This window comes from Garra rufa, chromosome 16 (assembly GCF_049309525.1).
Source record: "Garra rufa chromosome 16, GarRuf1.0, whole genome shotgun sequence".
In the NCBI taxonomy this organism is placed as follows: Eukaryota; Metazoa; Chordata; class Actinopteri; order Cypriniformes; family Cyprinidae; genus Garra; species Garra rufa.
The window spans coordinates 11,834,577-11,859,450 of record NC_133376.1 but is presented as its reverse complement, the minus strand read 5'-3'; the positions used below and the strand labels follow the sequence as shown (position 1 = coordinate 11,859,450).

General features: G+C 40.5%; 3 protein-coding genes across 30 annotated transcripts in view; all 3 read right to left on the bottom strand.

Annotated features, from left to right (window-relative positions):
* LOC141288866 (protocadherin gamma-A11-like) overlaps positions 1-24,874 on the bottom strand; it is a 143,947-nt gene that overhangs the window by 61,978 nt on the left and 57,095 nt on the right. For 2 of the 28 annotated variants that reach the window (XM_073821054.1, XM_073821073.1), the window contains exon 1: positions 14,654-17,236. The exons of 18 other annotated variants lie outside the window; for them this stretch is intronic. In XM_073821054.1, coding sequence (XP_073677155.1) covers positions 14,654-17,053 — 2,400 coding nt within the window. In that variant the 5' untranslated portion in view covers positions 17,054-17,236. Of the gene's footprint in view, positions 1-105; positions 2,626-3,634; positions 6,116-7,471; positions 10,002-11,006; positions 13,393-14,653; positions 17,237-24,874 lie in introns of those variants that run through there. 8 more of the 28 variants (XM_073821064.1, XM_073821075.1, XM_073821052.1 and 5 more) reach the window with 5 other exon arrangements.
* Positions 17,170-20,983, bottom strand: LOC141288964 (protocadherin beta-16-like). Its single transcript, XM_073821163.1, has 2 exons — positions 18,463-20,983; positions 17,170-17,304 (listed from the first exon to the last, which is right to left on the bottom strand). The coding sequence occupies exons 1-2, from the start codon at positions 20,860-20,862 to the stop codon at positions 17,170-17,172; spliced, it is 2,535 nt and encodes an 844-aa protein (XP_073677264.1). The 5' UTR covers positions 20,863-20,983.
* LOC141288963 (protocadherin beta-16-like) lies at positions 21,007-24,761 on the bottom strand. The gene is made up of 2 exons (XM_073821162.1): positions 22,216-24,761; positions 21,007-21,057 (listed from the first exon to the last, which is right to left on the bottom strand). The coding sequence occupies exons 1-2, from the start codon at positions 24,607-24,609 to the stop codon at positions 21,007-21,009; spliced, it is 2,445 nt and encodes an 814-aa protein (XP_073677263.1). The 5' UTR covers positions 24,610-24,761.

The following is a 24,874-nucleotide window of genomic DNA, read 5'->3' as shown; positions in this document are numbered from 1 at the left end:
AAAACGAATCAGCGACAGCGTCAACAGCTCCAGCAAAAATGATCAATTGTGAGAAATCAACGTTTACAATCTAGATATAAATTAGCTGTAAAAAATATTTCTCACCTGATCGTCACAATCAAAGTTCAGTCTCTCCCTGTGCGCATGCGTGAGTGTCTGTGTCCCGCTGGTGTCCAGACTAATGATGCTCTCACTGCAAGGTCTGCCGTATTTCAGATCACTCTTTCTAGAGTCAGTGGTTCTACAAACCTCATAATTGTACACGTGCTGTAAAGTTCCTGTGCCCCCTACGTCTGCGTAAAGAGGCGGGTAATACGGAATAACTGGAAGATTCGCTCCAGATTTGTAAAACATTCGCTCGCGTCTCCATCTGTAGCATTTGACTGACAGTATGGCAATGATAGACACGATAAAGAGAAACGAAACTACAGCCAAGGCCAAGACCAGATAGAAAGTCAGGTTGTCGTTGTAGTCCTTGTCGTGCGTAAAGTCAGTGAACTCCGAGAGCACTTCAGGGAAGCTGTCCGCCACCGCCACGTTAACATTGACTGTAGCTGATCGAGAGGGCTGCCCGTTGTCCTCCACTACAACAGTGAGTCTTTGTTTGACAGCATCTTTATCTGTCACTTGGCGTACAGTTCTTATTTCTCCATTCTGTAAGCCCACTTCAAACAGCGCCCTGTCTGTGGCTTTCTGCAGTTTATATGAGAGCCAGGCATTCTGTCCAGAGTCCACATCAACAGCCACCACCTTAGTCACCAGATAACCCACATCAGCTGAACGAGGCACTATTTCAGCCACCACAGAAGCACCTGACTGGACTGGATACAGAACCTGTGGTGCGTTGTCATTCTGGTCCTGAATCGTGATTTTCACACTCACGTTGCTGCTGAGAGGAGGAGAGCCTCCATCCTGCACTTTAACGCGGAACTGGAAATCTTTGATCTGCTCGTAGTCGAAAGATCGCGCTGCATGTATGACTCCACTATCAGCACTAACAGACACTAACGAGGAGACGGGCACTCCGTTAACCGACGAGTCCTCTAGTATGTAAGACACACGGGCATTCTGGTTAAAATCTGCGTCTCTGGCTCTGACTGTGAATATCGAAAGGCCCGGTGTGTTGTTTTCTTGAACTGAAGCCTCATATGAGCTCTTGTCAAAGACAGGCGCGTTATCATTCACATCTGATATCTGTAAGGACAGAGTGACGCTGCTGGAGAGAGAGGGCACGCCCTCATCAGCACAAATCACACTGATGTTATACCCAGACTCGCGCTCTCGGTCTAAATCACCTTCTGTAACGAGGCTGTAAAAACCGTCTGACGAAGAGTGAATGACAAAAGGAATATTTTCATTTAATTCACATTTTACGATACCATTTTCGTTTGTATCAGCGTCTTGTATGTTCATCATCGCTACAACTGTCCCTGGAGGAGAATTTTCAGAAATGTCATTTGATTTTGACATTATACTGATAACAGGCTTATTGTCGTTTGTATCTGTAACGTCAATAATTACTTTACAAGAATCAGTATGTCCTCCCTGATCACTGGCTTGAATCGCTATCTGAAAATGTTTGTTTTTTTCGTAGTCAACATTACCAATTAACCGGAGAACGCCGTCATATTGGCCAATGTCAAATACAGCTGCGGACGCTGCTGAAGATAAAGAATAAGTGACGACGCCATTAGAACCCTGATCTGCGTCTGACGCGCTGACTGTGGTCAACACGGTGCCTTTTGCGGAGTTCTCGGCTATGCTGGCTTTGTATACTGACTGACTGCAAACAGGAGCATTATCATTCGCATCTAAAACTGTAATATGTATTAGCATTGTGCCTGACATTGGCACCTCGCCGCCATCGACTGCTGTTAACAATAAAGAAATATGGTCTTGTTTTTCACGATCTAGTGGTTTCTGTAATACCATTTCTACCGCTTTACTACCATCAGCTAAACTTTGAGTTTTTACAACAAAATTGTCACTTGGTTTTAATGTGTATCTTTGCAGACTATTCAAACCCACATCGGTGTCAACCGCAGTTTCCAAATCGAATTTAGCTCCAGTCTGAGCCAGTTCGCTGATTTCAAATTTCATTTCATTAAGGCTGAAAATAGGAGCGTTATCATTAACGTCTTGTATCTCAACTGTTACTCGGTATAGTTGCATTGGATTTTCCAGAATAATCTGAAAATGTAGCGCGCAAGGCGTTGTCTGTCCGCATAGAGCCTCTCGGTCTATTCTCTCTTTGATAAAGAGGACTCCTCTTTCTTTATTCAGCTCTATGTATTCAGCGCTGTCTCCTGTATAAATACGCGCTTTACCCGATTTCAGTCTCTTTAAATCCAAACCCAAATCCTGCGCTATGTTCCCGACTAAAGAGCCTTTCGCCATTTCCTCAGGAATGGAGTAACTGACCTGCCCCAGAGCCGAACTGAGAGATATGAACCAAATAAACAGCAGTACTTGCCGCGCCATTGTTCTGTCCGGCATTTTGCAGAAGACCACAGAAGAGAAGATTAAAGCAGAAAGCAAATTAATCAATCCAAGAAGCTTGAGAAAATCGTGTATACATCCAAAGTGACAAGAACTAACAAAAAAGTCTGTAATTCCAGTTGAATTGTTAAAACAGTATCTTCGTGATGTGTCTTCTCTCTCCTCCTCAGACTGTGCTTTCAGCTTCTGTCTCTCTCTAATAATATGGAGATGATGGGGGTGGAACTGCAGCAGATCTGCTCTCTAAACTGACATATTGACCAACAGCGGCACTATGAGTCCAGTCTGATGAACTACAGAAAACCTAAAAACGATAAACTTGCAGCTCAGCGACAGACATGTCTGAGAAAAACAGTTTGCTAAAAGTCCTAAAAGAATAAACTAGCAAACGTCCATCATAACACACATTTTAATTAGATAAATCTTATTTACACAAACTCACACAATCAATTTAAGAAATAAAGTTTGAAACAAATACATTTCTTGTTCCCTTAGTATATTGATCAGGTCTTTTCTGTGTGTCCGCTGATCAGAGACAGGAAGAAATATCTAAGCTACAATTAATCACATACCCAGCATCTGAAAATGAATGAAGGAGTGTATAGTTTATCGTTGAAAAGAAAAACAGACTGATAAGCTGCTGAAAAAGATTTAAATAGACTGTCTGGGATAAAGAGGTGCATCAGAATACGTGAGAATAAGGACAGCTTGGCTGCATTTCAGGACCATGGCCAGGGACGTATATATCAGTAGCAGCGTGCCATATAACTTATGGCACAAAAGTAAATAAATCATACAATTATAATAATACAGCAAACAACAACAATAATAGGAAAAAACAAAGAAAAAAAGCAACTTTACTTGACGCATCTAAAAAAAATGTTGACTGTACAAAAATAGATGACATAACTACGAATAAAAATACAGAAGTATGACCTGAGTAACAAAACTGCAGAAAACACAAAACTACACTAATTGACCAAACTATACTAACAGATAAAAACTGTTAATTTGAATTTGTTAGAATTTTAGAAACAATTCGCTTCAGAAAAGTAATCGGTTCAACAGTTCAAGCAAAAATGAAAAATGAGATTTAAATACTGCATAAAGTAGTTCTGGGGGAGGGGGGACTCACCTGATCATCAAATTCTTCACTGATTTGTTTTCCTCTCTGCGCAAGCGTGAGTGTCTGTGTTCCGCTGGTGTCCAGACTAATGATGCTCTCACTGCAAGGTCTGCCGTATTTCAGATCACTCTTTCTAGAGTCAGTGGTTCTGCAAACCTCATAATTGTACACGTGCTGTAAAGTTCCTGTGCCCCCTACGTCTGCGTAAAGAGGTGGATAATACGGAATAACTGGAAGATTCGCTCCAGATTTGTAAAACATCCGCTCGCGTCTCCATCTGTAGCATTTGACTGACAGTATGGCAATGATAGACACGATAAAGAGAAACGAAACTACAGCCAAGGCCAAGACCAGATAGAAAGTCAGATTGTCGTTGTAGTCCTTGTCTTGCGGAAAGTCAGTGAACTCCGAGAGCACTTCAGGGAAGCTGTCCGCCACCGCCACGTTAACATTGACTGTAGCTGATCGAGAGGGCTGTCCGTTGTCCTCCACTACAACAGTGAGTCTTTGTTTGACAGCATCTTTATCTGTCACTTGGCGTACAGTTCTTATTTCTCCATTCTGTAAACCCACTTCAAACAGCGCCCTGTCTGTGGCTTTCTGCAGTTTATATGAGAGCCAGGCATTCTGTCCAGAGTCCACATCAACAGCCACCACTTTAGTCACCAGATAACCCACATCTGCCGAACGAGGCACTATTTCAGCCACCACAGAAGCACCTGACTGGACTGGATACAGAACTTGGGGCGCGTTGTCATTCTGGTCCTGAATCCTTATTTTCACGCTCACGTTGCTGCTGAGAGGAGGATTTCCTCCGTCCTGCGCTTTAATGCGGAACTGAAAATCTTTGATCTGCTCGTAATCGAAAGATCGCACTGCATGTATGACTCCACTATCAGCACTAACGGACACTAACGAGGAGACGGGCACTCCGTTCACCGACGAGTCCTCTAGTATGTAAGATACACGGGCATTCTGGTTAAAATCTGCGTCTCTGGCTCTGACTGTAAATATGGAAAGACCCGGTGTGTTGTTTTCTTGAACAGAAGCCTCATATGAGCTCTTGTCAAAGACAGGCGCGTTATCATTCACATCTGATATCTGTAAGGAGAGAGTGACGCTGCTGGAGAGAGAGGGCACGCCCTCATCAGCACACGTCACACTGATGTTATATTCAGACTCGCGCTCTCGGTCTAAATCACTATCTGTGACCAAACTGAAGAAATTATTATTTGTGGACTTCAGCTTAAAAGGGATATTATCATTAATGGAGCACTGAACCTTTCCATTCTCACCAGAATCAGAGTCTTGGACGTTCAGCATAGTCACAACGGTGCCTGGTTTTGAATCTTCGGAAAGAGTGTTTGATTTTGACATTATATTAATTACTGGTTTGTTGTCATTCACGTCAACTACATCAACAATCACTTTGCATGTGTCAGAGTGACGGCCGGGGTCTCTCGCCTGAACGTCAATTTGATAATGTTTAACTCTTTCATAGTCAATATCGCCAGATAATCTTAACACTCCCTCATTTCTGTCTATTTCAAAGAGATTAGTGGTGCCACCAGAAGATTTCGAAATATGATACTCTATTTTACCATTTTGTCCTTGGTCAGCATCTGATGCTTGAACTGTAGTTAAAACTGTACCCTTTGAAGAGTTTTCTGCAACGCTGGTCTTATAAACAGGCAGAAAGCACACTGGTGCGTTGTCATTTGCGTCCTCGACTGTGATTATAATCGGAATTGTCCCAGACATCTGTGGGTCTCCTCCATCCACAGCAGTAAGTAAAAGCGAAATGTGCTCTTGTTTTTCTCGATCTAAAGGTTTTTGTAAAATCATTTCAACATTTTTGCTACCATCCGGCATATCTTGAGTTTTTAAAACAAAATAATCAGCGGGATGTAAAGAATAACTCTGCACGCTATTAAAGCCAACGTCATCATCCACTGCTGTCTCTAAAACAAATTTAGCCCCTGTCGGAGATGATTCACTTATATCAAATTTAATTTCTTTAACTGCAAAAACGGGAGCGTTGTCATTTACATCTACAATCTCAACTGTTACGCTATAAAACTCCATAGGATTTTCTAAGGTAATCTGAAAATGTAGCGCACAAGGTGTTGTCTGTCCGCATAGCGCCTCTCGGTCTATTCTCTCTTTGATAAGGAGGACTCCTCTTTCTTTATTCAGCTCGATGTATTCAGCGCTGTCTCCTGTATAAATACGCGCTTTACCCGATTTCAGTCTCTTTAAATCTAAACCCAAATCCTGCGCTATGTTCCCGACTAAAGAGCCTTTCGCCATTTCCTCAGGAATGGAATAACTGACCTGCCCGAGAGACGAACTGAGAGAGAGAAACCAAATAAACAGCAGTACTTGCCGCGCCATTGTTCTGTCCGGCATTTTGCAGAAGACCACGAATGAAGATTCAAGCAGAAAACAAATAAATCAATCCAAGACGATGGAGGAAATTATGTATATATCCAAAGTGAGAAGAACTAACACAAGTGTCTGCGATTCCAGAAAATGGATTATAAACACAGTATCTCCGTGATTTGTCTTCTCTCGCCTTCTCAGACTGTGCTCTCAGCTTCTGTCTCTCTCTAATAATATGGAGATGATGGGGGTGGAACTGCAGCAGATCTGCTTTCTAAACTGACATATTGACGAACAGCGGCACTAAGAGTCCAGTCTGATGAACTACAGTAACAACCCAAGAGATTCGTTTTTTTCCCCACAATATGAGACGTGTTCAAGATTTATTTACATTTACATACTTTTTTTTTTTTTTACATCATTAAAAACCAATCAATCAATCTATCAATTCAGCAGTTGCGGGTGTTATTTAAAATACCAAACAATGGTATTTGAACGCATGATTAATTTATGTAAACACAATTTTTTAAAGAAAAAATTAAAAAAAGAAAACACAAAAAATGAACAAGATTAGATAATGTATTAGCATAAACCTGCAAGCTTGAAATATATAAATCAACCTGAGATACAGTATATGAACGACTGATATTCTTCTTAATACTAAATATGAAGAGACACTAGAAGGACTTGAATGTACTAGAAGTTATGCTCCAACGAATCAAGAAAGGAAAAAAAAAAAAACAGTATAGGCAGAAGAATGTAAGACTACATTTCAGCACCATGGCCAGCTACGATGACTGAAGTTGCACTTTAACTGCTGTCTTCACAACCACAGATTAAAGATCCCCAAACAAGTGCAGACGGGCAGGGGAAAAGAAAACATACCAAAATGATTGTGGCTTTCAAAATGGTTAAATATCTTCAATGCTAATTACAACACATAGTATATACCATTTATTACAAAAAAGGTGCCTTTGATGATCGAAAAAAGGCACTAATAAGATTAAATATTTAAATCTATTACCAAATAATACGAAGGTTTATAATACCTTAACTAGCATACATAACGCATATCTCACACGAAAATAATAATACAATAACAATAATAGAAAAATTAAAGACCAAAATCTATCTGAATACTGTATAAATTATATATTATAAAATGACTGAAAGGCTGTAAAAAGGCTGAACGTGAGCAGTAAACTTCTATACGCCCAGTGCCATCAACACAAGCAAATGATTAGCATGTTAATCTTTAGTACAGTCGCTCTTGTATCTGAAACTATGACACCGATGTCACCATGAAAACAGCAGCGTGTTGAAGCGTAAGAAAGACAACTTGCTTGTAATTGTATGTAAAACTGAAAATGTTTTTCAGAATACAGAACGTTACTCATTTCGAAAGCATTGGTAAGCAGTCTTATCCAATGCGTTTGCAGTAAAAATAAATAAATAAATTCTCACCTGCTCATCAAAACCTTCGTTGATCAGTTTTCCTCTTTGGCAATGCTTCAGTGTTTTTGTTCCGCTGCTGTCCAGACTAATGATGCTCTCACTGCAAGGTCTGCCGTATTTCAGATCACTCTTTCTGGAGTCAGTGGTTCTGCAAACCTCATAATTGTACACGTGCTGTAAAGTTCCTGTGCCCCCCACGTCCGCGTAAAGAGGCGGATAATACGGAATAACTGGAAGATTCGCTCCAGATTTGTAAAACATCCGCTCGCGTCTCCATCTGTAGCATTTGACTGACAGTATGGCAATGATAGACACGATAAAGAGAAACGAAACCACAGCCAAAGCCAAAACCAGATAGAAAGTCAGGTTGTCGTTGTAGTCCTTGTCGTTCGCAAAGTCAGTGAACTCCGAGAGCACTTCAGGAAAGCTGTCCGCCACCGCCACGTTAACATTAACTGTAGCTGATCGAGAGGGCTGCCCGTTGTCCTCCACTACAACAGTGAGTCTTTGTTTGACAGCATCTTTATCTGTCACTTGACGTACAGTTCTTATTTCTCCATTCTGTAAGCCCACTTCAAACAGCGCCCTGTCTGTGGCTTTCTGCAGTTTATATGAGAGCCATGCATTTTGTCCAGAGTCCACATCAACAGCCACCACTTTAGTCACCAGATAACCCACATCAGCTGAACGAGGCACTATTTCAGCCACCACAGAAGCACCTGACTGGACCGGATACAGAACCTGAGGCGCGTTGTCATTCTGGTCCTGAATCGAGATTTTCACACTCACGTTGCTGCTGAGAGGAGGAGAGCCTCCGTCCTGCGCTTTTACGCGAAACTGGAAATCTTTGATCTGCTCAAAATCGAAAGATCGCACTGCATGTATGACTCCACTATCAGGACTAACGGACACTAAGGAGGAGACGGGCACACCGTTAACCGACGAGTCCTCCAGTATATAAGACACACGGGCATTCTGGTTAAAATCTGCGTCTCTGGCTCTGACCGTGAATATGGAAAGACCAGGTGTGTTGTTTTCTTGAACAGATGCTTCATATGAACTCTTGTCAAAGACAGGCGCGTTATCATTCACATCTGATATCTGTAAGGAGAGAGTGACGCTGCTGGAGAGAGAGGGCACGCCCTCATCAGCGCACGTCACACTGATGTTATACTCAGACTCTCTCTCTCGGTCTAAATCGCCATCTGTGACTAAACTGAAAAAATTGGCATTTGTCGACTTCAAGGTAAAAGGAATGTTCTCATTAACTGAACACTGAACCTCACCATTTTCTCCTGAATCAAGATCCTGAATATTTATCATCGTAACCACCGTCTCAGATACAGAACTTTCAGTTATAACGTTTGTTTTGGACATAATATTGATCGCTGGTTTATTATCGTTGATATCAATTACATCAACTATGATTTTACAAGAATCAGTCATACCACCATGATCACTTGCCTGAACGCGTAGCTCATAATTTCGAGCTTTTTCAAAATCTATTATTCCGACCACTGTAACTTGTCCATTATCTTTATCTATTTCAAATAACTGCTGAGCATCGTCTTGCATGTTTGCAATAGAATACTCTATTTTACTATTTACACCCTCATCTGCATCAGTTGCGCTCACTGTTGACACAATAGTGTCTTTTGGCGCATTCTCTGTTACAGTCGCTTTATAAAGTGACTGCACGAAAACAGGAGCATTGTCGTTTGCATCTAAAACTGTAATGTGAATCTCTATACTGCCAGACAACTGAGGATCTCCTCCATCAATAGCTGTGAGCACTAATTTTATATCATGCTGTTTTTCACGATCTAAAGGCTTTTGTAGAACCATTTCGACATTGTTCCCTTCTCCTTGTTGATTTTTAAATTTAAGATTAAAATTATCAGTAGGTTTTAGCATATAGCTTTGCAGGCCGTTGATTCCCACATCAAGATCTATAGCAGGCTCTAACATAAATTTAGATCCTAAAATAACTGATTCGCTGATTCTAAAACTAATCGTAGTCTTTTTAAAACTGGGGGTGTTGTCATTAATGTCTATTATTTCAACTGTAATGCTAAAGAATTCCATTGGGTTTTCCAGAATAATCTGAAAATGTAGAGCGCAAGGCGTTGTCTGTCCGCATAGCGACTCTCGGTCTATTCTCTCTTTGATGAGGAGGACTCCTCTTTCTTTATTCAGCTCGATGTATTCAGCGCTGTCTCCTGTATAAATACGCGCTTTACCTGATTTCAGTCTCTTTAAATCTAAACCCAAATCCTGCGCTATGTTCCCGACTAAAGAACCTTTCGCCATTTCCTCAGGAATAGAGTAACTGACCTGCCCGAGAGCCGAACTGAGAGAGAAAAACCAAACAAACAGCAGTACTTGCCGCGCCATTGTTCTGTCCGACATTTTGCAGAATGAAGATTCAAGCAGAAAACAAATAAATCATTCCAAAAAGCTGGAGGAAATCCTGTATAAATCCAAAGTGACAAAACTAAGAAAGAGTCTGCAATTCCAGAAGTATATTAAATATAGTATCCTCGTGATTTGTCTTCTCTCTCCTCAGACTGTGCTCTCAACTTCTGCCTCTCTCTAATAAAATGGAGATGATGGGGGTGGAACTGCAGCAGATCTGCTCTTTAAACTGACATATTGACCAACAGCGGCACTATGAGTTCAGTCAGATGAACTACAGAAAACCTAAAAATTATACATTTACAGCTAAGTGACAGACATGTCTGAGAAAAACCATTAACAGAATAATCAGAAGTGTAAAACCAACAAATACCTTTACCATTGTAAACATCTACAAAATAAAATTCTATAAGCTTGTATAAATACATACAAGGCAAAATAAACAAATAAATGATTTCGTGTTTGCTCAAAGTTTTGATTATGCCTTATCGGTATGCACATTAATTATCGATAGAGGGAAAATTCCTTAAATGCAATTATCCACACGACGAATATCAGACCATGAATGAAATATTTCATAGTTTACCTTTTTAAACGGAGGATAGAACAACACGATGCGGAAAATCTCAAAAAGATGGTCTGCTGTAATCAGATTTATCACAGCAGATGACGCAAATAACCGTGGAGAATTTCAGGACCATAGTCAGGGACGCGAAACGCTAAATAGAGTTTCTCACCTTATGACAAAGACAACTAAAAGTTACACATGGAAAAAGGTTATAATCTCAAATAAAGAATTGTACGTACAATACCAGGGTGATGAGGTTAAACTGGAGAAAAAATTACTCAGCTATATATCAGTGACAGTATGTGTGCCATAGTATTGGTAGTAGTAATCACGCAGTCACTATTATTGACCAAACTGTAGATAACGGATGAAAACACAACAGCCAAAGAATCAGGCCATTTTCTGCTTGAAATGATTTATTAATAAATTTCTTGGAATTGCAGAGACTATTAATTTTTATAGAACTAATCAACGACGGTGTCAAAAGTAAGCAAAAATTATCAGTTGTGAGAAACAATGTTTAAAACAAAGATATAAATCAGCTGTAAAAATAATTCTCACCTGATCGTCACAATCAAAGTTCAGTCTCTCCCTTTGCGCATGCGTGAGTGTCTGTGTTCCGCTGGTATCCAGACTAATGATGCTCTCAGTGCAAGGCCTGTCGTATTTCAGATCACTCTTTCTGGTGTCAGTGGTTCTGCAAACCTCATAATTGTACACGTGCTGTAAAGTTCCTGTGCCCCCTACGTCTGCGTAAAGAGGCGGATAATACGGAATAACTGGAAGATTCGCTCCAGATTTGTAAAACATCCGCTCGCGTCTCCATCTGTAGCATTTGACTGACAGTATGGCAATGATAGACACGATAAAGAGAAACGAAACCACAGCCAAAGCCAAAACCAGATAGAAAGTCAGGTTGTCGTTGTAGTCTTTGTCGTGCGTAAAGTCAGTGAACTCCGAGAGCACTTCAGGGAAGCTGTCCGCCACCGCCACGTTAACATTGACTGTAGCTGATCGAGAGGGCTGCCCGTTGTCCTCCACTACAACAGTGAGTCTTTGTTTGACAGCATCTTTATCTGTCACTTGGCGTACAGTTCTTATTTCTCCATTCTGTAAGCCCACTTCAAACAGCGCCCTGTCTGTGGCTTTCTGTAGTTTATAAGAGAGCCAGGCATTCTGTCCAGAGTCCACATCAACAGCCACCACTTTAGTCACCAGATAACCCACATCAGCTGAACGAGGCACTATTTCAGCCACCACAGAAGCACCTGATTGAACCGGATACAGAACCTGAGGCGCGTTGTCATTCTGGTCCTGAATCCTTATTTTCACGCTCACGTTGCTGCTGAGAGGGGGGGAGCCTCCGTCCTGCGCTTTTACGCGGAACTTAAAATCTTTGATCTGCTCGTAATCGAAAGAGCGCACTGCATGTATGACTCCACTATCAGCACTAACGGATACTAACGAGGAGACGGGCACTCCGTTAACCGACGAGTCCTCCAGTATATAAGACACACGGGCATTCTGGTTAAAATCTGCGTCTCTGGCTCTGACTGTAAATATGGAAAGACCCGGTGTGTTGTTTTCTTGAACAGAAGCCTCATAAGAGCTCTTGTCAAAGACAGGTGCGTTATCATTCACATCTGATATCTGCAAGGAGAGAGTGATGCTGCTGGAGAGAGAGGGCACGCCCTCATCAGCGCAAGTCACACTGATGTTATATTCAGACTCGCGCTCTCGGTCTAAATCACCATCTGTGACTAAACTGAAGAAATTGGCATTTGTCGACTTCAGGGTAAATGGAATGTTTTCATTAACTGAACAAAACATTTTACCATTTTCTCCTGCATCAGGGTCCTGCGCATTAATCATCGTTACAACAGTTCCAGGATGAGAGTTTTCTGATATTGCGGTTAATTTAGACATGATGTTAATCAGTGGTTTATTGTCATTTATATCAATCACATCTACATCGATTTTACAAGAATCAGTCAGACCCCCGTCATCGCTCGCCTGTATATGAATTTGATAGTGGCGTGCTTTCTCGTAATCTATATTCCCTGTTACTCTCACCTCACCGTTTGTTTCGTTAATTTCAAACAATTCTGGAACACTGTCCAGTGTATTTTTAATAGCATATGCAATTTTGCCGTTAGATCCCTCATCCAAATCTGAAGCACTAACCGTCGTCACAACCGTGCCTTTGAGAGCATTCTCAGTAATACTTGCTTTATGTACTTTAAGCATAAAAACAGGCGCGTTGTCGTTGGCATCTAAAACGGTAATATGTATCTGTGCAGTACCAGACAATTGTGGATCACCTCCATCTATTGCTGTCAGAACCAGAGACAAATGCTCTTGCCTTTCACGATCGAGAGGTTTCTGAAGAACCATTTCTACCAGCCTACTACCGTCTGCTTGACTCTGTAATTTCAATGAAAAATTATCAGTGGGCTTTAATATATAAGTTTGAAGGCCGTTTGTTCCAACATCTAAATCCATCGCTCTCTCTAAAACAAAAACTGCCCCAGCCGCAGCTGACTCGCTGATTCTGAATTTCATTTCAGTCCTTTTAAACGAAGGCGAATGGTCATTAACATCTGTAACCTCGACTGTAACGGAGTAAAACTCCATTGGGTTTTCGAGAATTATCTGGAAATGTAGAGCGCAAGGCGTTGTCTGTCCGCATAGCGCCTCTCGGTCTATTCTCTCTTTGATAAGGAGGACTCCTCTTTCTTTATTCAGCTCTATGTATTCAGCGCTGTCTCCTGTATAAATACGCGCTTTACCCGATTTAAGTCTTTTTAAATCTAAACCCAAATCCTGTGCTATGTTCCCAACTAAAGAGCCTTTCGCCATTTCCTCAGGAATGGAGTAACTGACCTGCCCAAGAGCCGAACTGAGAGAGAGAAACCAAATAAACAGCAGTACTTGCCGCGCCATTGTTCTGTCCGACATTTTGCAGAAGACCACGGACGGAAGATTACGGCAGAAAGCAAATAAATCAATCCAAGAAGTTTGATAAAAATGTGTGTATATCCAAAGTGACGAGAACTAACAAACAAAACAAAAGTCTGCAAGTGAAAGAAAAAGATACGTAATACTGTATCTCCTTGATTTGTCTTCTCTCTCCTCCTCAGACTGTGCTCTCAGCTTCTGTCTCTCTCTAATATGGAGATGATGGGGGTGGAACTGCAGCAGGTCTGCTCTCTAAACTGACATATTGACCAACAGCGGCACTATGAGTTCAGTCTGATGAACTACAGAAAATTTTAAATGAATAAACCATTATTTCTGTGTCAGACCTGTCTAAGAAAAGCAACATACTGAACAAAGTACTTAAGTATAAAAGTACCAAATGATCATTATAATACCAACATCTAAGCGATACAATTATTGCATGAGTTTACGTAAATAAGATTTAAGGAAAAGCCTATAACACAAAATTTTTTTTGTTCCCCGAGTGTTTTGATAAGCCCCTATCTGCGTGTTCACTGATCAGACAGACAGGATTTTTGAGATACTTAGTATGTGATTAATCGTAAATAAGATGGAGAAAAAAACGATTAATTATATGTCTAATATACAATTAATCACATACCAAGTATCTTCAAACTAATGAAAGGTTGTATCGTTTAACTATGAACAGGAAGACAGACAAACTGCAGAAAAAAGATCCTAAAAACGCGGTCTGCTGTCAAGAGATGCATCAGAATACATGATGAAAATGACCGCCTCAATGCATTTCAGGACCATGGTCAGGGAAGCTGAAGTTTCTCATTTAATGACAAAGACAAGTATAACAGTCGTGCAAGAAAAAAAGGTAAAATAAGAATTGAAAATGCCACCGCATGTTAAATCGATAGCATATATATATATATAACTTTTACTTGTTGCATTTTTTTCTTATTGTATTTTTTTCTTGGCTGTAGGAAAAAAAAAAAGATACAATACTGCACAATAAAAATAGAAACTAATAATTTGAGTGAAAGAAACGCATAAAATAATCATCTATAAAAACTGACCAAACTATAATATAAGATCAATATACACCATTATTTAACTGTCAACTTCTTAAAATTACAAAAACGATTTATTTCAGAAAAATAATCATCGACGTTGTCAAACACATAAAGAAAAAAATTACTGATTATGAGAAACAACGTTTTAAAATATCAGTATAAATTAGCTGTAAAAATGTCTCTCACCTGATCGTCACAATCGTCAAAGTTCAGTCTCTCCCTTTGCGCATGCGTGAGTGTCTGTGTTCCACTAGTGTTCAGACTAATGATGCTCTCACTGCAAGGTCTGCCGTATTTCAGATCACTCTTTCTGGAGTCAGTGGTTCTGCAAACCTCATAATTGTACACGTGCTGTAAAGTTCCTGTGCCCCCTACGTCTGTGTAAAGAGGCGGATAATACGGAATAACTGGAAGATTTGCTCCAGATTTGTAAAACATCCGCTCGCGTCTCCATCTGTAGCATTTGACTGACAGTATGGCAATGACAGACACGATAAAGAGAAACGAAACTACAGCCAAGGCCAAGACCAGATAGAAAGTCAGGTTGTCGTTGTAGTCCTTGTCGTGCGCAAAGTCAGTGAACTCCGAGAGCACTTCAGGGAAGCTGTCCGCCACCGCCACGTTAACATTGACTGTAGCTGATCGAGAGGGCTGTCCGTTGTCCTCCACTACAACAGTGAGTCTTTGTTTGACAGCATCTTTATCTGTCACTTGGCGTACAGTTCTTATTTCTCCATTCTGTAAGCCCACTTCAAACAGCGCCCTGTCTGTGGCTTTCTGCAGTTTATAAGAGAGCCAGGCATTTTGTCCAGAGTCCACATCAACAGCCACCACTTTAGTCACCAGATAACCCACATCAGCCGAACGAGGCACTATTTCAGCCACCACAGAAGCACCTGACTGGACCGGATACAGAACCTGAGGCGCGTTGTCATTCTGATCCTGAATCGTTATTTTCACGCTAACGTTGCTGCAGAGAGGAGGAGAACCTCCGTCCTGCGCTTTTACGCGGAACTGGAAATCTTTGATTTGCTCATAATCAAATGATCGTACTGCATGTATGACTCCACTATCAGGACTAACGGACACTAAGGAGGAGACGGGCACTCCGTTAATCGACGAGTCCTCCAGAATATAAGACACACGGGCATTCTGGTTAAAATCTGCGTCTCTGGCTCTGACTGTGAATATGGAAAGACCCGGTGTGTTGTTTTCTTGAACAGAGGCCTCATATGAGCTCTTGTCAAAGACAGGCGCGTTATCATTCACATCTGATATCTGTAAGGAGAGAGTGACGCTGCTGGAGAGGGAAGGCACGCCCTCATCAGCACACGTCACACTGATGTTATATCCAGACTCGCGCTCTCGGTCTAAATCACCATCTGTGACTAAACTGAAGAAATTGGCATTTGTCGACTTCAGACTAAAAGGAATGTTCTCCATAACTGAACAATCAATTTTACCGTTTTCTTCTGCGTCTGAGTCTTGCGCGTTTATCACAGTTACAACAGTTCCAAGATTAGAGTTTTCTGATATTGCGGTTAATTTAGACATGATGTTGATCAGTGGTTTATTGTCATTTAAATCAATCACATCCACATCGATTTTACAAGAATCAGTCAGACCCCCGTCATCGCTCGCCTGTACATGGATTTGATAGTGGCGGGCTTTCTCATAATCTATATTCCCTGTTACTCTCACCTCACCGTTTGTTTCGTTAATGTTAAACAATTCCGAAACACTGTCTAAAGTATTTGTAATAGCATATGCTATTTTGCTGTTAGGTCCCTCATCCAAGTCAGAAGCGCTCACCGTCGTCACAACTGTACCTTTGAGGGCATTCTCAGTGATACTCGCTTTATATATTTTATGCATAAAAACAGGCGCGTTGTCGTTGACATCTAAAACTGTAATATGTATCTGTGCAGTACCAGATAATTGAGGATCACCTCCATCTATTGCTGTCAGAACCAGAGACAAATGCTCTTGCTTTTCACGATCGAGAGGTTTCTGAAGAACCATTTCTACTATCTTACTTCCGTCTGCTTGACTCTGTAATTTTAATGAAAAATTATCAGTTGGTTTTAATATATAAGTCTGAAGGCCGTTTATTCCAACATCTAAATCCATCGCTCTCTCTAAAACAAAAACTGCCCCAGCCGCAGCTGACTCGCTAATTCTAAATCTCATCTCAGTTCGTTTAAAAGATGGCGAATGGTCATTTACATCTGTAACTTCGACTGCAACGGAGTAAAACTCTATTGGATTTTCTAAAATAATTTGAAAATGTAGCGCACAAGGCGTTGTCTGTCCGCATAGCGCCTCGCGGTCTATTCTCTCTTTGATAAGGAGGACTCCTCTTTCTTTATTCAGCTCGATGTATTCAGCGCTGTCTCCTGTATAAATACGCGCTTTACCCGATATCAGTCTCTTTAAATCTAAACCCAAATCCTGCGCTATGTTCCCAACTAAAGAGCCTTTCGCCATTTCCTCAGGAATGGAGTAACTGACCTGCCCAAGAGCCGAACTGAGAGAGAGAAACCAAATAAACAGCAGTACTTGCCGCGCCATTGTTCTGTCCGACATTTTGCAGAAGACCACGAATGGAAGATTACGGCAGAAAGCAAATAGATAAATCCAAAAAGTTGGAGGAAATTGTGTATATATCCAAAGTGACGAGAACTAACAAAAACATCTGCAAGTCAAATAAAAATGATACTAAATACAGTATCTCCGTGTTCGTCTTCTTTCTCCTCCTCAGAGTGGGCTCTCAGCTTCTCTCTATCTAATGATATGAAGATGATATGGGTGGAACTGCAGCAGATCTGCTCTTTAAACTGACATGTTGACCAACAGCGGCACTAAGAGTTCAGTCTGATGAACTACAGAAACAACCCTATAGATTTATTTATTTATTATTATTTTTTTACAGTATGAGGAGTGTTTTAGAATAACTTACAATTACAATAATTATTAAAATAGAGCCATTTGGGAATGTCAATAAAATGAAATTATATAAAAAAGTAAATGTGTAATTATTGCATTATTTCGTGTAAACAAAATAGAAAAAAGAACAAGAAAATATTAAATATGGAATTAGCACAAACGTAGGTGTGCTCTTAACAGAATAATCGAGAGAAATTTGAAATATACAAATCAATCAAAATCAAGTATGCATATGAACCAATACGATAATTTTGAATTCTAAACATCTTGAGACTGGAAGGACGCAGAAGTTCTAGAAAATATGCTCTGACAAACGAAGGTATTGGGGGAAGAGTGGCAGAATAACCCAAGACTGAACATTTCAGCACCACGGCCAGTTACTACGACTGAATTTGAGCTCCGCTGGTCTTTTCAAAAACATATGAAAGATTCTTGAAACAATCTTAAAAACACATTATCGATGTAAAACAAAAAAGTAAAATATAGATAAGGCAGATAAAACCACTTAACATTGGAGTATAAAGATGATAATTTCAGGCATTTCTGAAGACCGGAATGGTCTTAAAGTAGCAACACCAGATTCTTAATTTTATTTAACAAACGATAAAATATACTGTACACACACATCACACTAAAACGATTTTATTTTTAAATCACACTTTTCTTGAAAAAATATATATTGTGTATATATTAAAGAAAGTGATTGAAAGCACAAATAATGTGGGCAAATTACATAAAGGATGTTTAAGTACGCTTATCTGACGAGGAAAAACTCCCTCAAACTGGAAATAGATCAAATCTTGCTTTAAAGCACTAAGCTGAAACCAACGCAACAAAGGAAATACAAAATAAGAAAAAAAAAAAAAAAAAAACTCACATTTGATCCGTGACATTAAGACTTAAAACATCATACAAACAGCAGCCTATTTATGTGAGTGGCAACTTGATTATTATTGAAACATTTAAGATACATGTATGAACGGTTTAAATGCTTTTGCAGTTAAACAATGTTGTACGTTGCTATGGAAACTGTAAATTAAAATCCTCACCTGGTCATCAAATTGGTCATTGATCAGTTTTCCTCTTTGCGCATGCGTGAGTGTCTGTGTTCCGCTGGTGTCCAGACTAATGATGCTCTCACTGCAAGGTCTGCCATATTTTAGATCACTCTTTCTGGAGTCAGTGGTTCTGCAAACCTCATAATTGTACACGTGCTGTAAAGTTCCTGTGGCCCCTACGTCTGCGTAAAGAGGCGGATAATACGGAATAACTGGAAGATTCGCTCCAGATTTGTAAAACATCCGCTCGCGTCTCCATCTGTAGCATTTGACTGACAGTATGGCAATGATAGACACGATAAAGAGAAACGAAACTACAGCCAAGGCCAAGACCAGATAGAAAGTCAGGTTGTCGTTGTAGTCCTTGTCGTGCGTAAAGTCAGTGAACTCCGAGAGCACTTCAGGAAAGCTGTCCGCCACTGCCACATTAACATTGACTGTAGCTGATCGAGAGGGCTGTCCGTTGTCCTCCACTACAACAGTGAGTCTTTGTTTGACAGCATCTTTATCTGTCACTTGGCGTACAGTTCTTATTTCTCCATTCTGTAAGCCCACTTCAAACAGCGCCCTGTCTGTGGCTCTCTGCAGTTTATATGAGAGCCAGGCATTCTGTCCAGAGTCCACATCAACAGCCACCACTTTAGTCACCAGATAACCCACATCAGCCGAACGAGGCACTATTTCAGCCACCACAGAAGCACCTGACTGGACCGGATACAGAACCTGAGGCGCGTTGTCATTCTGGTCCTGAATCCTTATTTTTACGCTCACGTTGCTAGTGAGTGGAGGTGAGCCTCCGTCCTGTGCTATTACGCGGAACTGGAAATCTCTGATCTGCTCGTAATCAAAAGATCGTACTGCATGTATGACTCCACTATCAGCACTAACGGACACTAACGAGGAGACAGGCACTCCGTTAACCGGCGAGTCCTCTAGTATGTAAGAAACACGGGCATTTTGGTTAAAATCTGCGTCTCTGGCTCTGACTGTGAATATAGAAAGACCAGGTGTGTTGTTTTCTTGAACCGAGGCCTCATATGAACTCTTGTCAAAGACAGGCGCGTTATCATTTACATCTGATATCTGTAAGGAGAGAGTGACGCTGCTGGAGAGAGAGGGCACGCCCTCATCAGCGCAAGTCACACTGATGTTAAACTCAGATTCGCGCTCTCGGTCTAAATCACCATCTGTGACTAAACTGAAGAAATTGGCATTTGTCGACTTCAAGGTAAAAGGAATGTTCTCATTAACTGAACATTGAACTTTCCCATTGTCTCCAGAATCAAGATCCTGCACATTTATCATCGTAACCACAGTTTCAGACGCAGAATTTTCAGCTATTACGTTTGTTTTGGACATAATATTGATCACTGGTTTATTATCATTTATATCAATTACATCAACTATGATTTTACATGAATCTGTCAGACCTCCGTGATCACTCGCTTGAACGCTTATTTCGTAACTGCGAGATTTTTCAAAGTCTATTATTCCGACCACTGTAACTTGGCCATTATCTTGATTTATGCCAAATAACTGTTTGGCATCACCCTGCCTGTTTGCAATAGAATACTCTATTTTACCATTTATTCCCTCGTCGGGGTCATTTGCACTTACTGTTGACACAATAGTCTCTTTTGGCGCATTCTCTGTTACAGTCGCTTTATAAAGTGACTGCACGAAAACAGGAGCATTGTCGTTTACGTCTAAAACTGTAATGTGAATCTCTATACTGCCAGACAACTGAGGATCTCCTCCATCAATAGCTGTGAGCACTAATTTTATATCATGCTGTTTTTCCCGATCTAAAGGCTTTTGCAGAACCATTTCGACATTTTCCCCATCTCCTGGTTGATTTTTAAATTTAAGATTAAAGTTATCAGTGGGTTTTAGCATATAGCTTTGAAGGCCATTGATTCCCACATCGAGATCTATAGCAGGCTCTAACATAAATTTAGATCCTAAAACAGCTGATTCGCTAATTCTAAAAATAATTCTACTCTTCTCAAAATTGGGAGTGTTATCATTAATATCTATTATTTCAATGGTGATACTAAAAAATTCCATTGGGTTTTCGAGAATGATCTGAAAATGTAGGGCGCAAGGCGTTGTCTGTCCGCATAGCGCCTCTCGGTCTATTCTCTCTTTGATGAGGAGGACTCCTCTTTCTTTATTCAGCTCGATGTATTCAGCGCTGTCTCCTGTATAAATACGCGCTTTACCTGATTTCAGTCTTTTTAGATCTAACCCCAAATCTTGCGCTATGTTCCCAACTAAAGAGCCTTTCGACATTTCCTCAGGAATAGAGTAACTGACCTGCCCGAGAACCGAACGGAGAGAAAGAAACCAAATAAACAGCAGTACTTGCCGCGCCATTGTTCTGTCCGACATTTTGCAGAAGACCACGAATGGAAGATAAAGGCAGAAAGCAAATAAATAAATCCAAAAAGCTGGAGAAAATCATGCACAAATCCAAAGTCACAAAAACTAAGAAAGTGTTTAATTGCAGAAGTACAATAAACACAGTATCTTCGATTAGTCTTCTCTCTTCTCCTTAGACTGTGCTCTCAGGTTCTGTCTCTCACTCTAATAATATGGAGATGATGGGGGTGGAACTGCAGCAGATTTGCTCTCTAAACCCACATATTGACCAACAGCGGCACTAAGAGTCCAGTTTGATGAACTACAGAAATGACCAAATAGACGCAGTTTTTTTTATCTACACTACTAGACGTGTTTTAGAATTATTCCACAGTGTAACAATAATTTAAATACGGACGTTGCAATTGTCAGTCAACACACAATTAAAAATGAGTTATAATCGCATGATGTCTTTTAAACAAATGATAGATAGATAGATAGATAGATAGATAGATAGATAGATAGATAGATAGATAGATAGATAATTGAATTAGCACAAATTTAGGTGTGTCCTTAATGGAACAGTAGAAAGAAACGTAAAATATATGACAATGAACGAATACGATACTTCTAAATTCTAAACCTACTGAGAGACTGGAAGGACGCAAAAGCTGTAAAAGATATGCTTGAACGAACGGAAATAAGGGGGGAAAGTAGGCAGAAGAAATCAATACTGAACATTTCAGCACCATGGCCAGTTACCATGACTGAATTTGAGTTCTGCTGGTCTTTACCAGCATATGTGAAAGGTTTTCAAAACAGCATTGTGGATTTAACAACACGGATAAGGCAGATATAACCACTTAGAGTAGAAATATGAATATTTCAGGCGTTTCTGAATCATATAATTAAATATACATATTATTATAAATTATTAAAAACATGCAAAACGCACCTATTACTTGATCAATTATAAAGAAAGCTATTGAAAAGACAAATGATTTGAATAATTGACAGCTTATGACATGACATTACCGGAAAAAAACAAACAAAACAAAACAAAAACAAACCCTCTCGACTGGAAATGGGACAAATGTTGCATTGAAGCACTAAATGTAAAACCAAAGTGACAAAGATAATATAGAAGAAGCAGAAAACCCACATTAAATCTGTAGCATTAACCAAGAAAATAAATAGCAGGGACATGCTACAAACTACAGCTAGGATGCCATCCTGAAAACAACTAATTATGTGAGTAGCGACTTGCTTGTTACTGTATGTAAAATTGTAAACATTTGAGATCTATGTATAAACGGTTTAAATGCTTTTGGAGTTAAACAACTGTTTTAAGCTGCTACAAAAACCTTAAATTAAAATTCTCACCTGATCAAATTCTTCGCTAAGTTTTCCTCTTTGCGCATGCGTGAGTGTCTGTGTTCCGTTGGTGTCCAGACTAATGATGCTCTCACTGCAAGGTCTGCCGTATTTCAGATCACTTTTTCTGGAGTCCGTGGTTCTGCAAACCTCATAATTGTACACGTGCTGTAAAGTTCCTGTGCCTCCTACGTCTGCGTAAAGAGGCGGATAATATGGAATAACTGGAAGATTCGCTCCAGATTTGTAAAACATCCGCTCGCGTCTCCATCTGTAGCATTTGACTGATAGTATGGCAATGATAGACACGATAAAGAGAAACGAAACCACAGCCAAAGCCAAAACCAGATAGAAAGTCAGGTTGTCGTTGTAGTCTTTGTCCTGCGTAAAGTCAGTGAACTCCGAGAGCACTTCAGGGAAGCTGTCCGCCACCGCCACGTTAACATTGACTGTAGCTGATCGAGAGGGCTGCCCGTTGTCTTCCACTACAACAGTGAGTCTTTGCTTGACAGCATCTTTATCTGTTACTTGGCGTACAGTTCTTATTTCTCCATTCTGTAAACCCACTTCAAACAGCGCCCTGTCTGTGGCTTTCTGCAGTTTATATGAGAGCCACGCATTCTGTCCAGAGTCCACATCAACAGCCACCACTTTAGTCACCAGATAACCCACATCAGCCGAACGAGGCACTATTTCAGCCACCACAGAAGCACCTGACTGGACCGGATACAGAACCTGAGGGGCGTTGTCATTCTGGTCCTGAATCCTTATTTTTACGCTCACGTTGCTGCTGAGAGGAGAGGAGCCTCCGTCCTGCGCTTTTATGCGAAACTGGAAATTTTTGATCTGCTCATAATCGAAAGATCGAACTGCATGTATAACTCCACTATCTGCACTAACGGATACTAACGAGGAGACGGGCACTCCGTTAACCGACGAGTCCTCCAGAATATAAGACACACGGGCATTCTGGTTAAAATCTTCGTCTCTGGCTCTGACTGTAAATATGGAAAGACCCGGTGTGTTGTTCTCTTGAACTGAGGCCTCATATGAGCTTTTGTCAAAGACAGGCGCGTTATCATTCACATCTGATATCTGTAAGGAGAGAGGGACGCTGCTGGAGAGGGAAGGCACGCCCTCATCAGCGCAAGTCACACTGATGTTATACCCAGACTCGGTCTCTCGGTCTAAATTACTATCGGTGACTAAACTATAGAAACCATCGGGTGAAGACTGAATGACGAATGGAACATTTTCATTTAAGTGACAATTAACTTTGCCGCTTTCATTCGAGTCTACGTCTTGAATATTTAATATTGCTAAAACAGTGCCAGGTTTTGAATCCTCTGATATCTGGCTTGATTTTGAAATAATATTTATAATGGGATTATTATCGTTTGTGTCAATAACGTCAACAATTATTTTACACGAATCTGTGTGACCGCCTTCATCTCGAGCCTGAACATCAATTTGATAATACTTACTTATTTCGTAATCTATGCCCCCAATAAGCTTTACAACACCAGCATCAGGATCTATTTCAAAAATCTCTGCCGCTTTGTCCGCGGTACTTGAAATGGAGAACGATATTCTACCATTTGAACCTTGGTCAGCATCAGAAGCACTAACTGTCGTTAAAACTGTGCCTTTTGGCGAATTTTCAGCTATGCTAGTTTTGTATACGGACTGTGAACACACAGGGGCGTTATCATTAGCATCCAAAACTGTAATATGTATCTTCATTGTACCAGACATCTGGGGCTCGCCTCCGTCAAATGCCGTTAAAAGCAAAGATATATGATCTTTTTTTTCTCGATCTAAGGGCGTTTGGAGAACCATTTCGACAGCTTTATTTCCATCGGGAAGATTCTGATATTTCAAAACAAAATTATCTGTCGGTTGTAAATAATAACTCTGCAGACCATTTGGACCGACGTCATGATCAATAGCCCTCTCTAAAAGAAATCTGGCTCCTGATGAAGACAATTCATTTATTTCAAATCTCATCTCACTCTTACTAAACATCGGTGCATTGTCGTTTACATCTGTGACCTCAATTGTAACGCGGTACAACTGCATCGGATTTTCGAGTATAATCTGAAAATGAAGAGCGCAAGGCGTTGTTTGTCCGCATAGCGCCTCTCGGTCTATTCTTTCTTTGATAAGGAGGACTCCTCTCTCTTTATTCAGCTCGATGTATTCAGCGCTGTCACCTGTATAAATACGCGCTTTGCCCGATTTCAGTCTCTTTAAATCTAAACCCAAATCCTGCGCTATGTTCCCGACTAGAGAGCCTTTCGCCATTTCCTCAGGAATGGAGTAACTGACCTGCCCGAGAGCCGAACTGAGAGAAAGAAACCAAATAAACAGCAGTACTTGCCGCGCCATTGTTCTGTCCGACATTTTGCAGAAGACCACGAATGGAAGATAAAGGCAGAAAGCAATAAAATCAATCCAAAAAAGTTGGAGGAAATACTGAAAATATCCAAAGTGAAAAGTTGTGATAAAAACTCTGTAAAACCCAGAAAATTATTAAAAAAAAAACACACTGTCTCCGTGATCAGTCTTCTCTCTCCCCAGACTGTGCTCTCAGCTTCTGTCTCTCTCTAATAATATGGAGATGATGGGGGTGGAACTGCAGCAGATCTGCTCTCTAAACTGACATATT

Coding starts and splice junctions, on each gene's coding strand:
- LOC141288964 (XM_073821163.1), bottom strand. CDS start 20,862: ATGTCGGACAGAACAATGGCGCGGCAAGTACTGCTGTTTATTTGGTTT. Junction 17,305..18,462: donor ATGACCAATTTGATGACCAG/GTGAGGATTTTA, acceptor TCAACATGTCAG/TTTAAAGAGCAGATCTGCTG.
- LOC141288963 (XM_073821162.1), bottom strand. CDS start 24,609: ATGTCGGACAGAACAATGGCGCGGCAAGTACTGCTGTTTATTTGGTTT. Junction 21,058..22,215: donor TTAGCGAAGAATTTGATCAG/GTGAGAATTTTA, acceptor CCATATTATTAG/AGTGAGAGACAGAACCTGAG.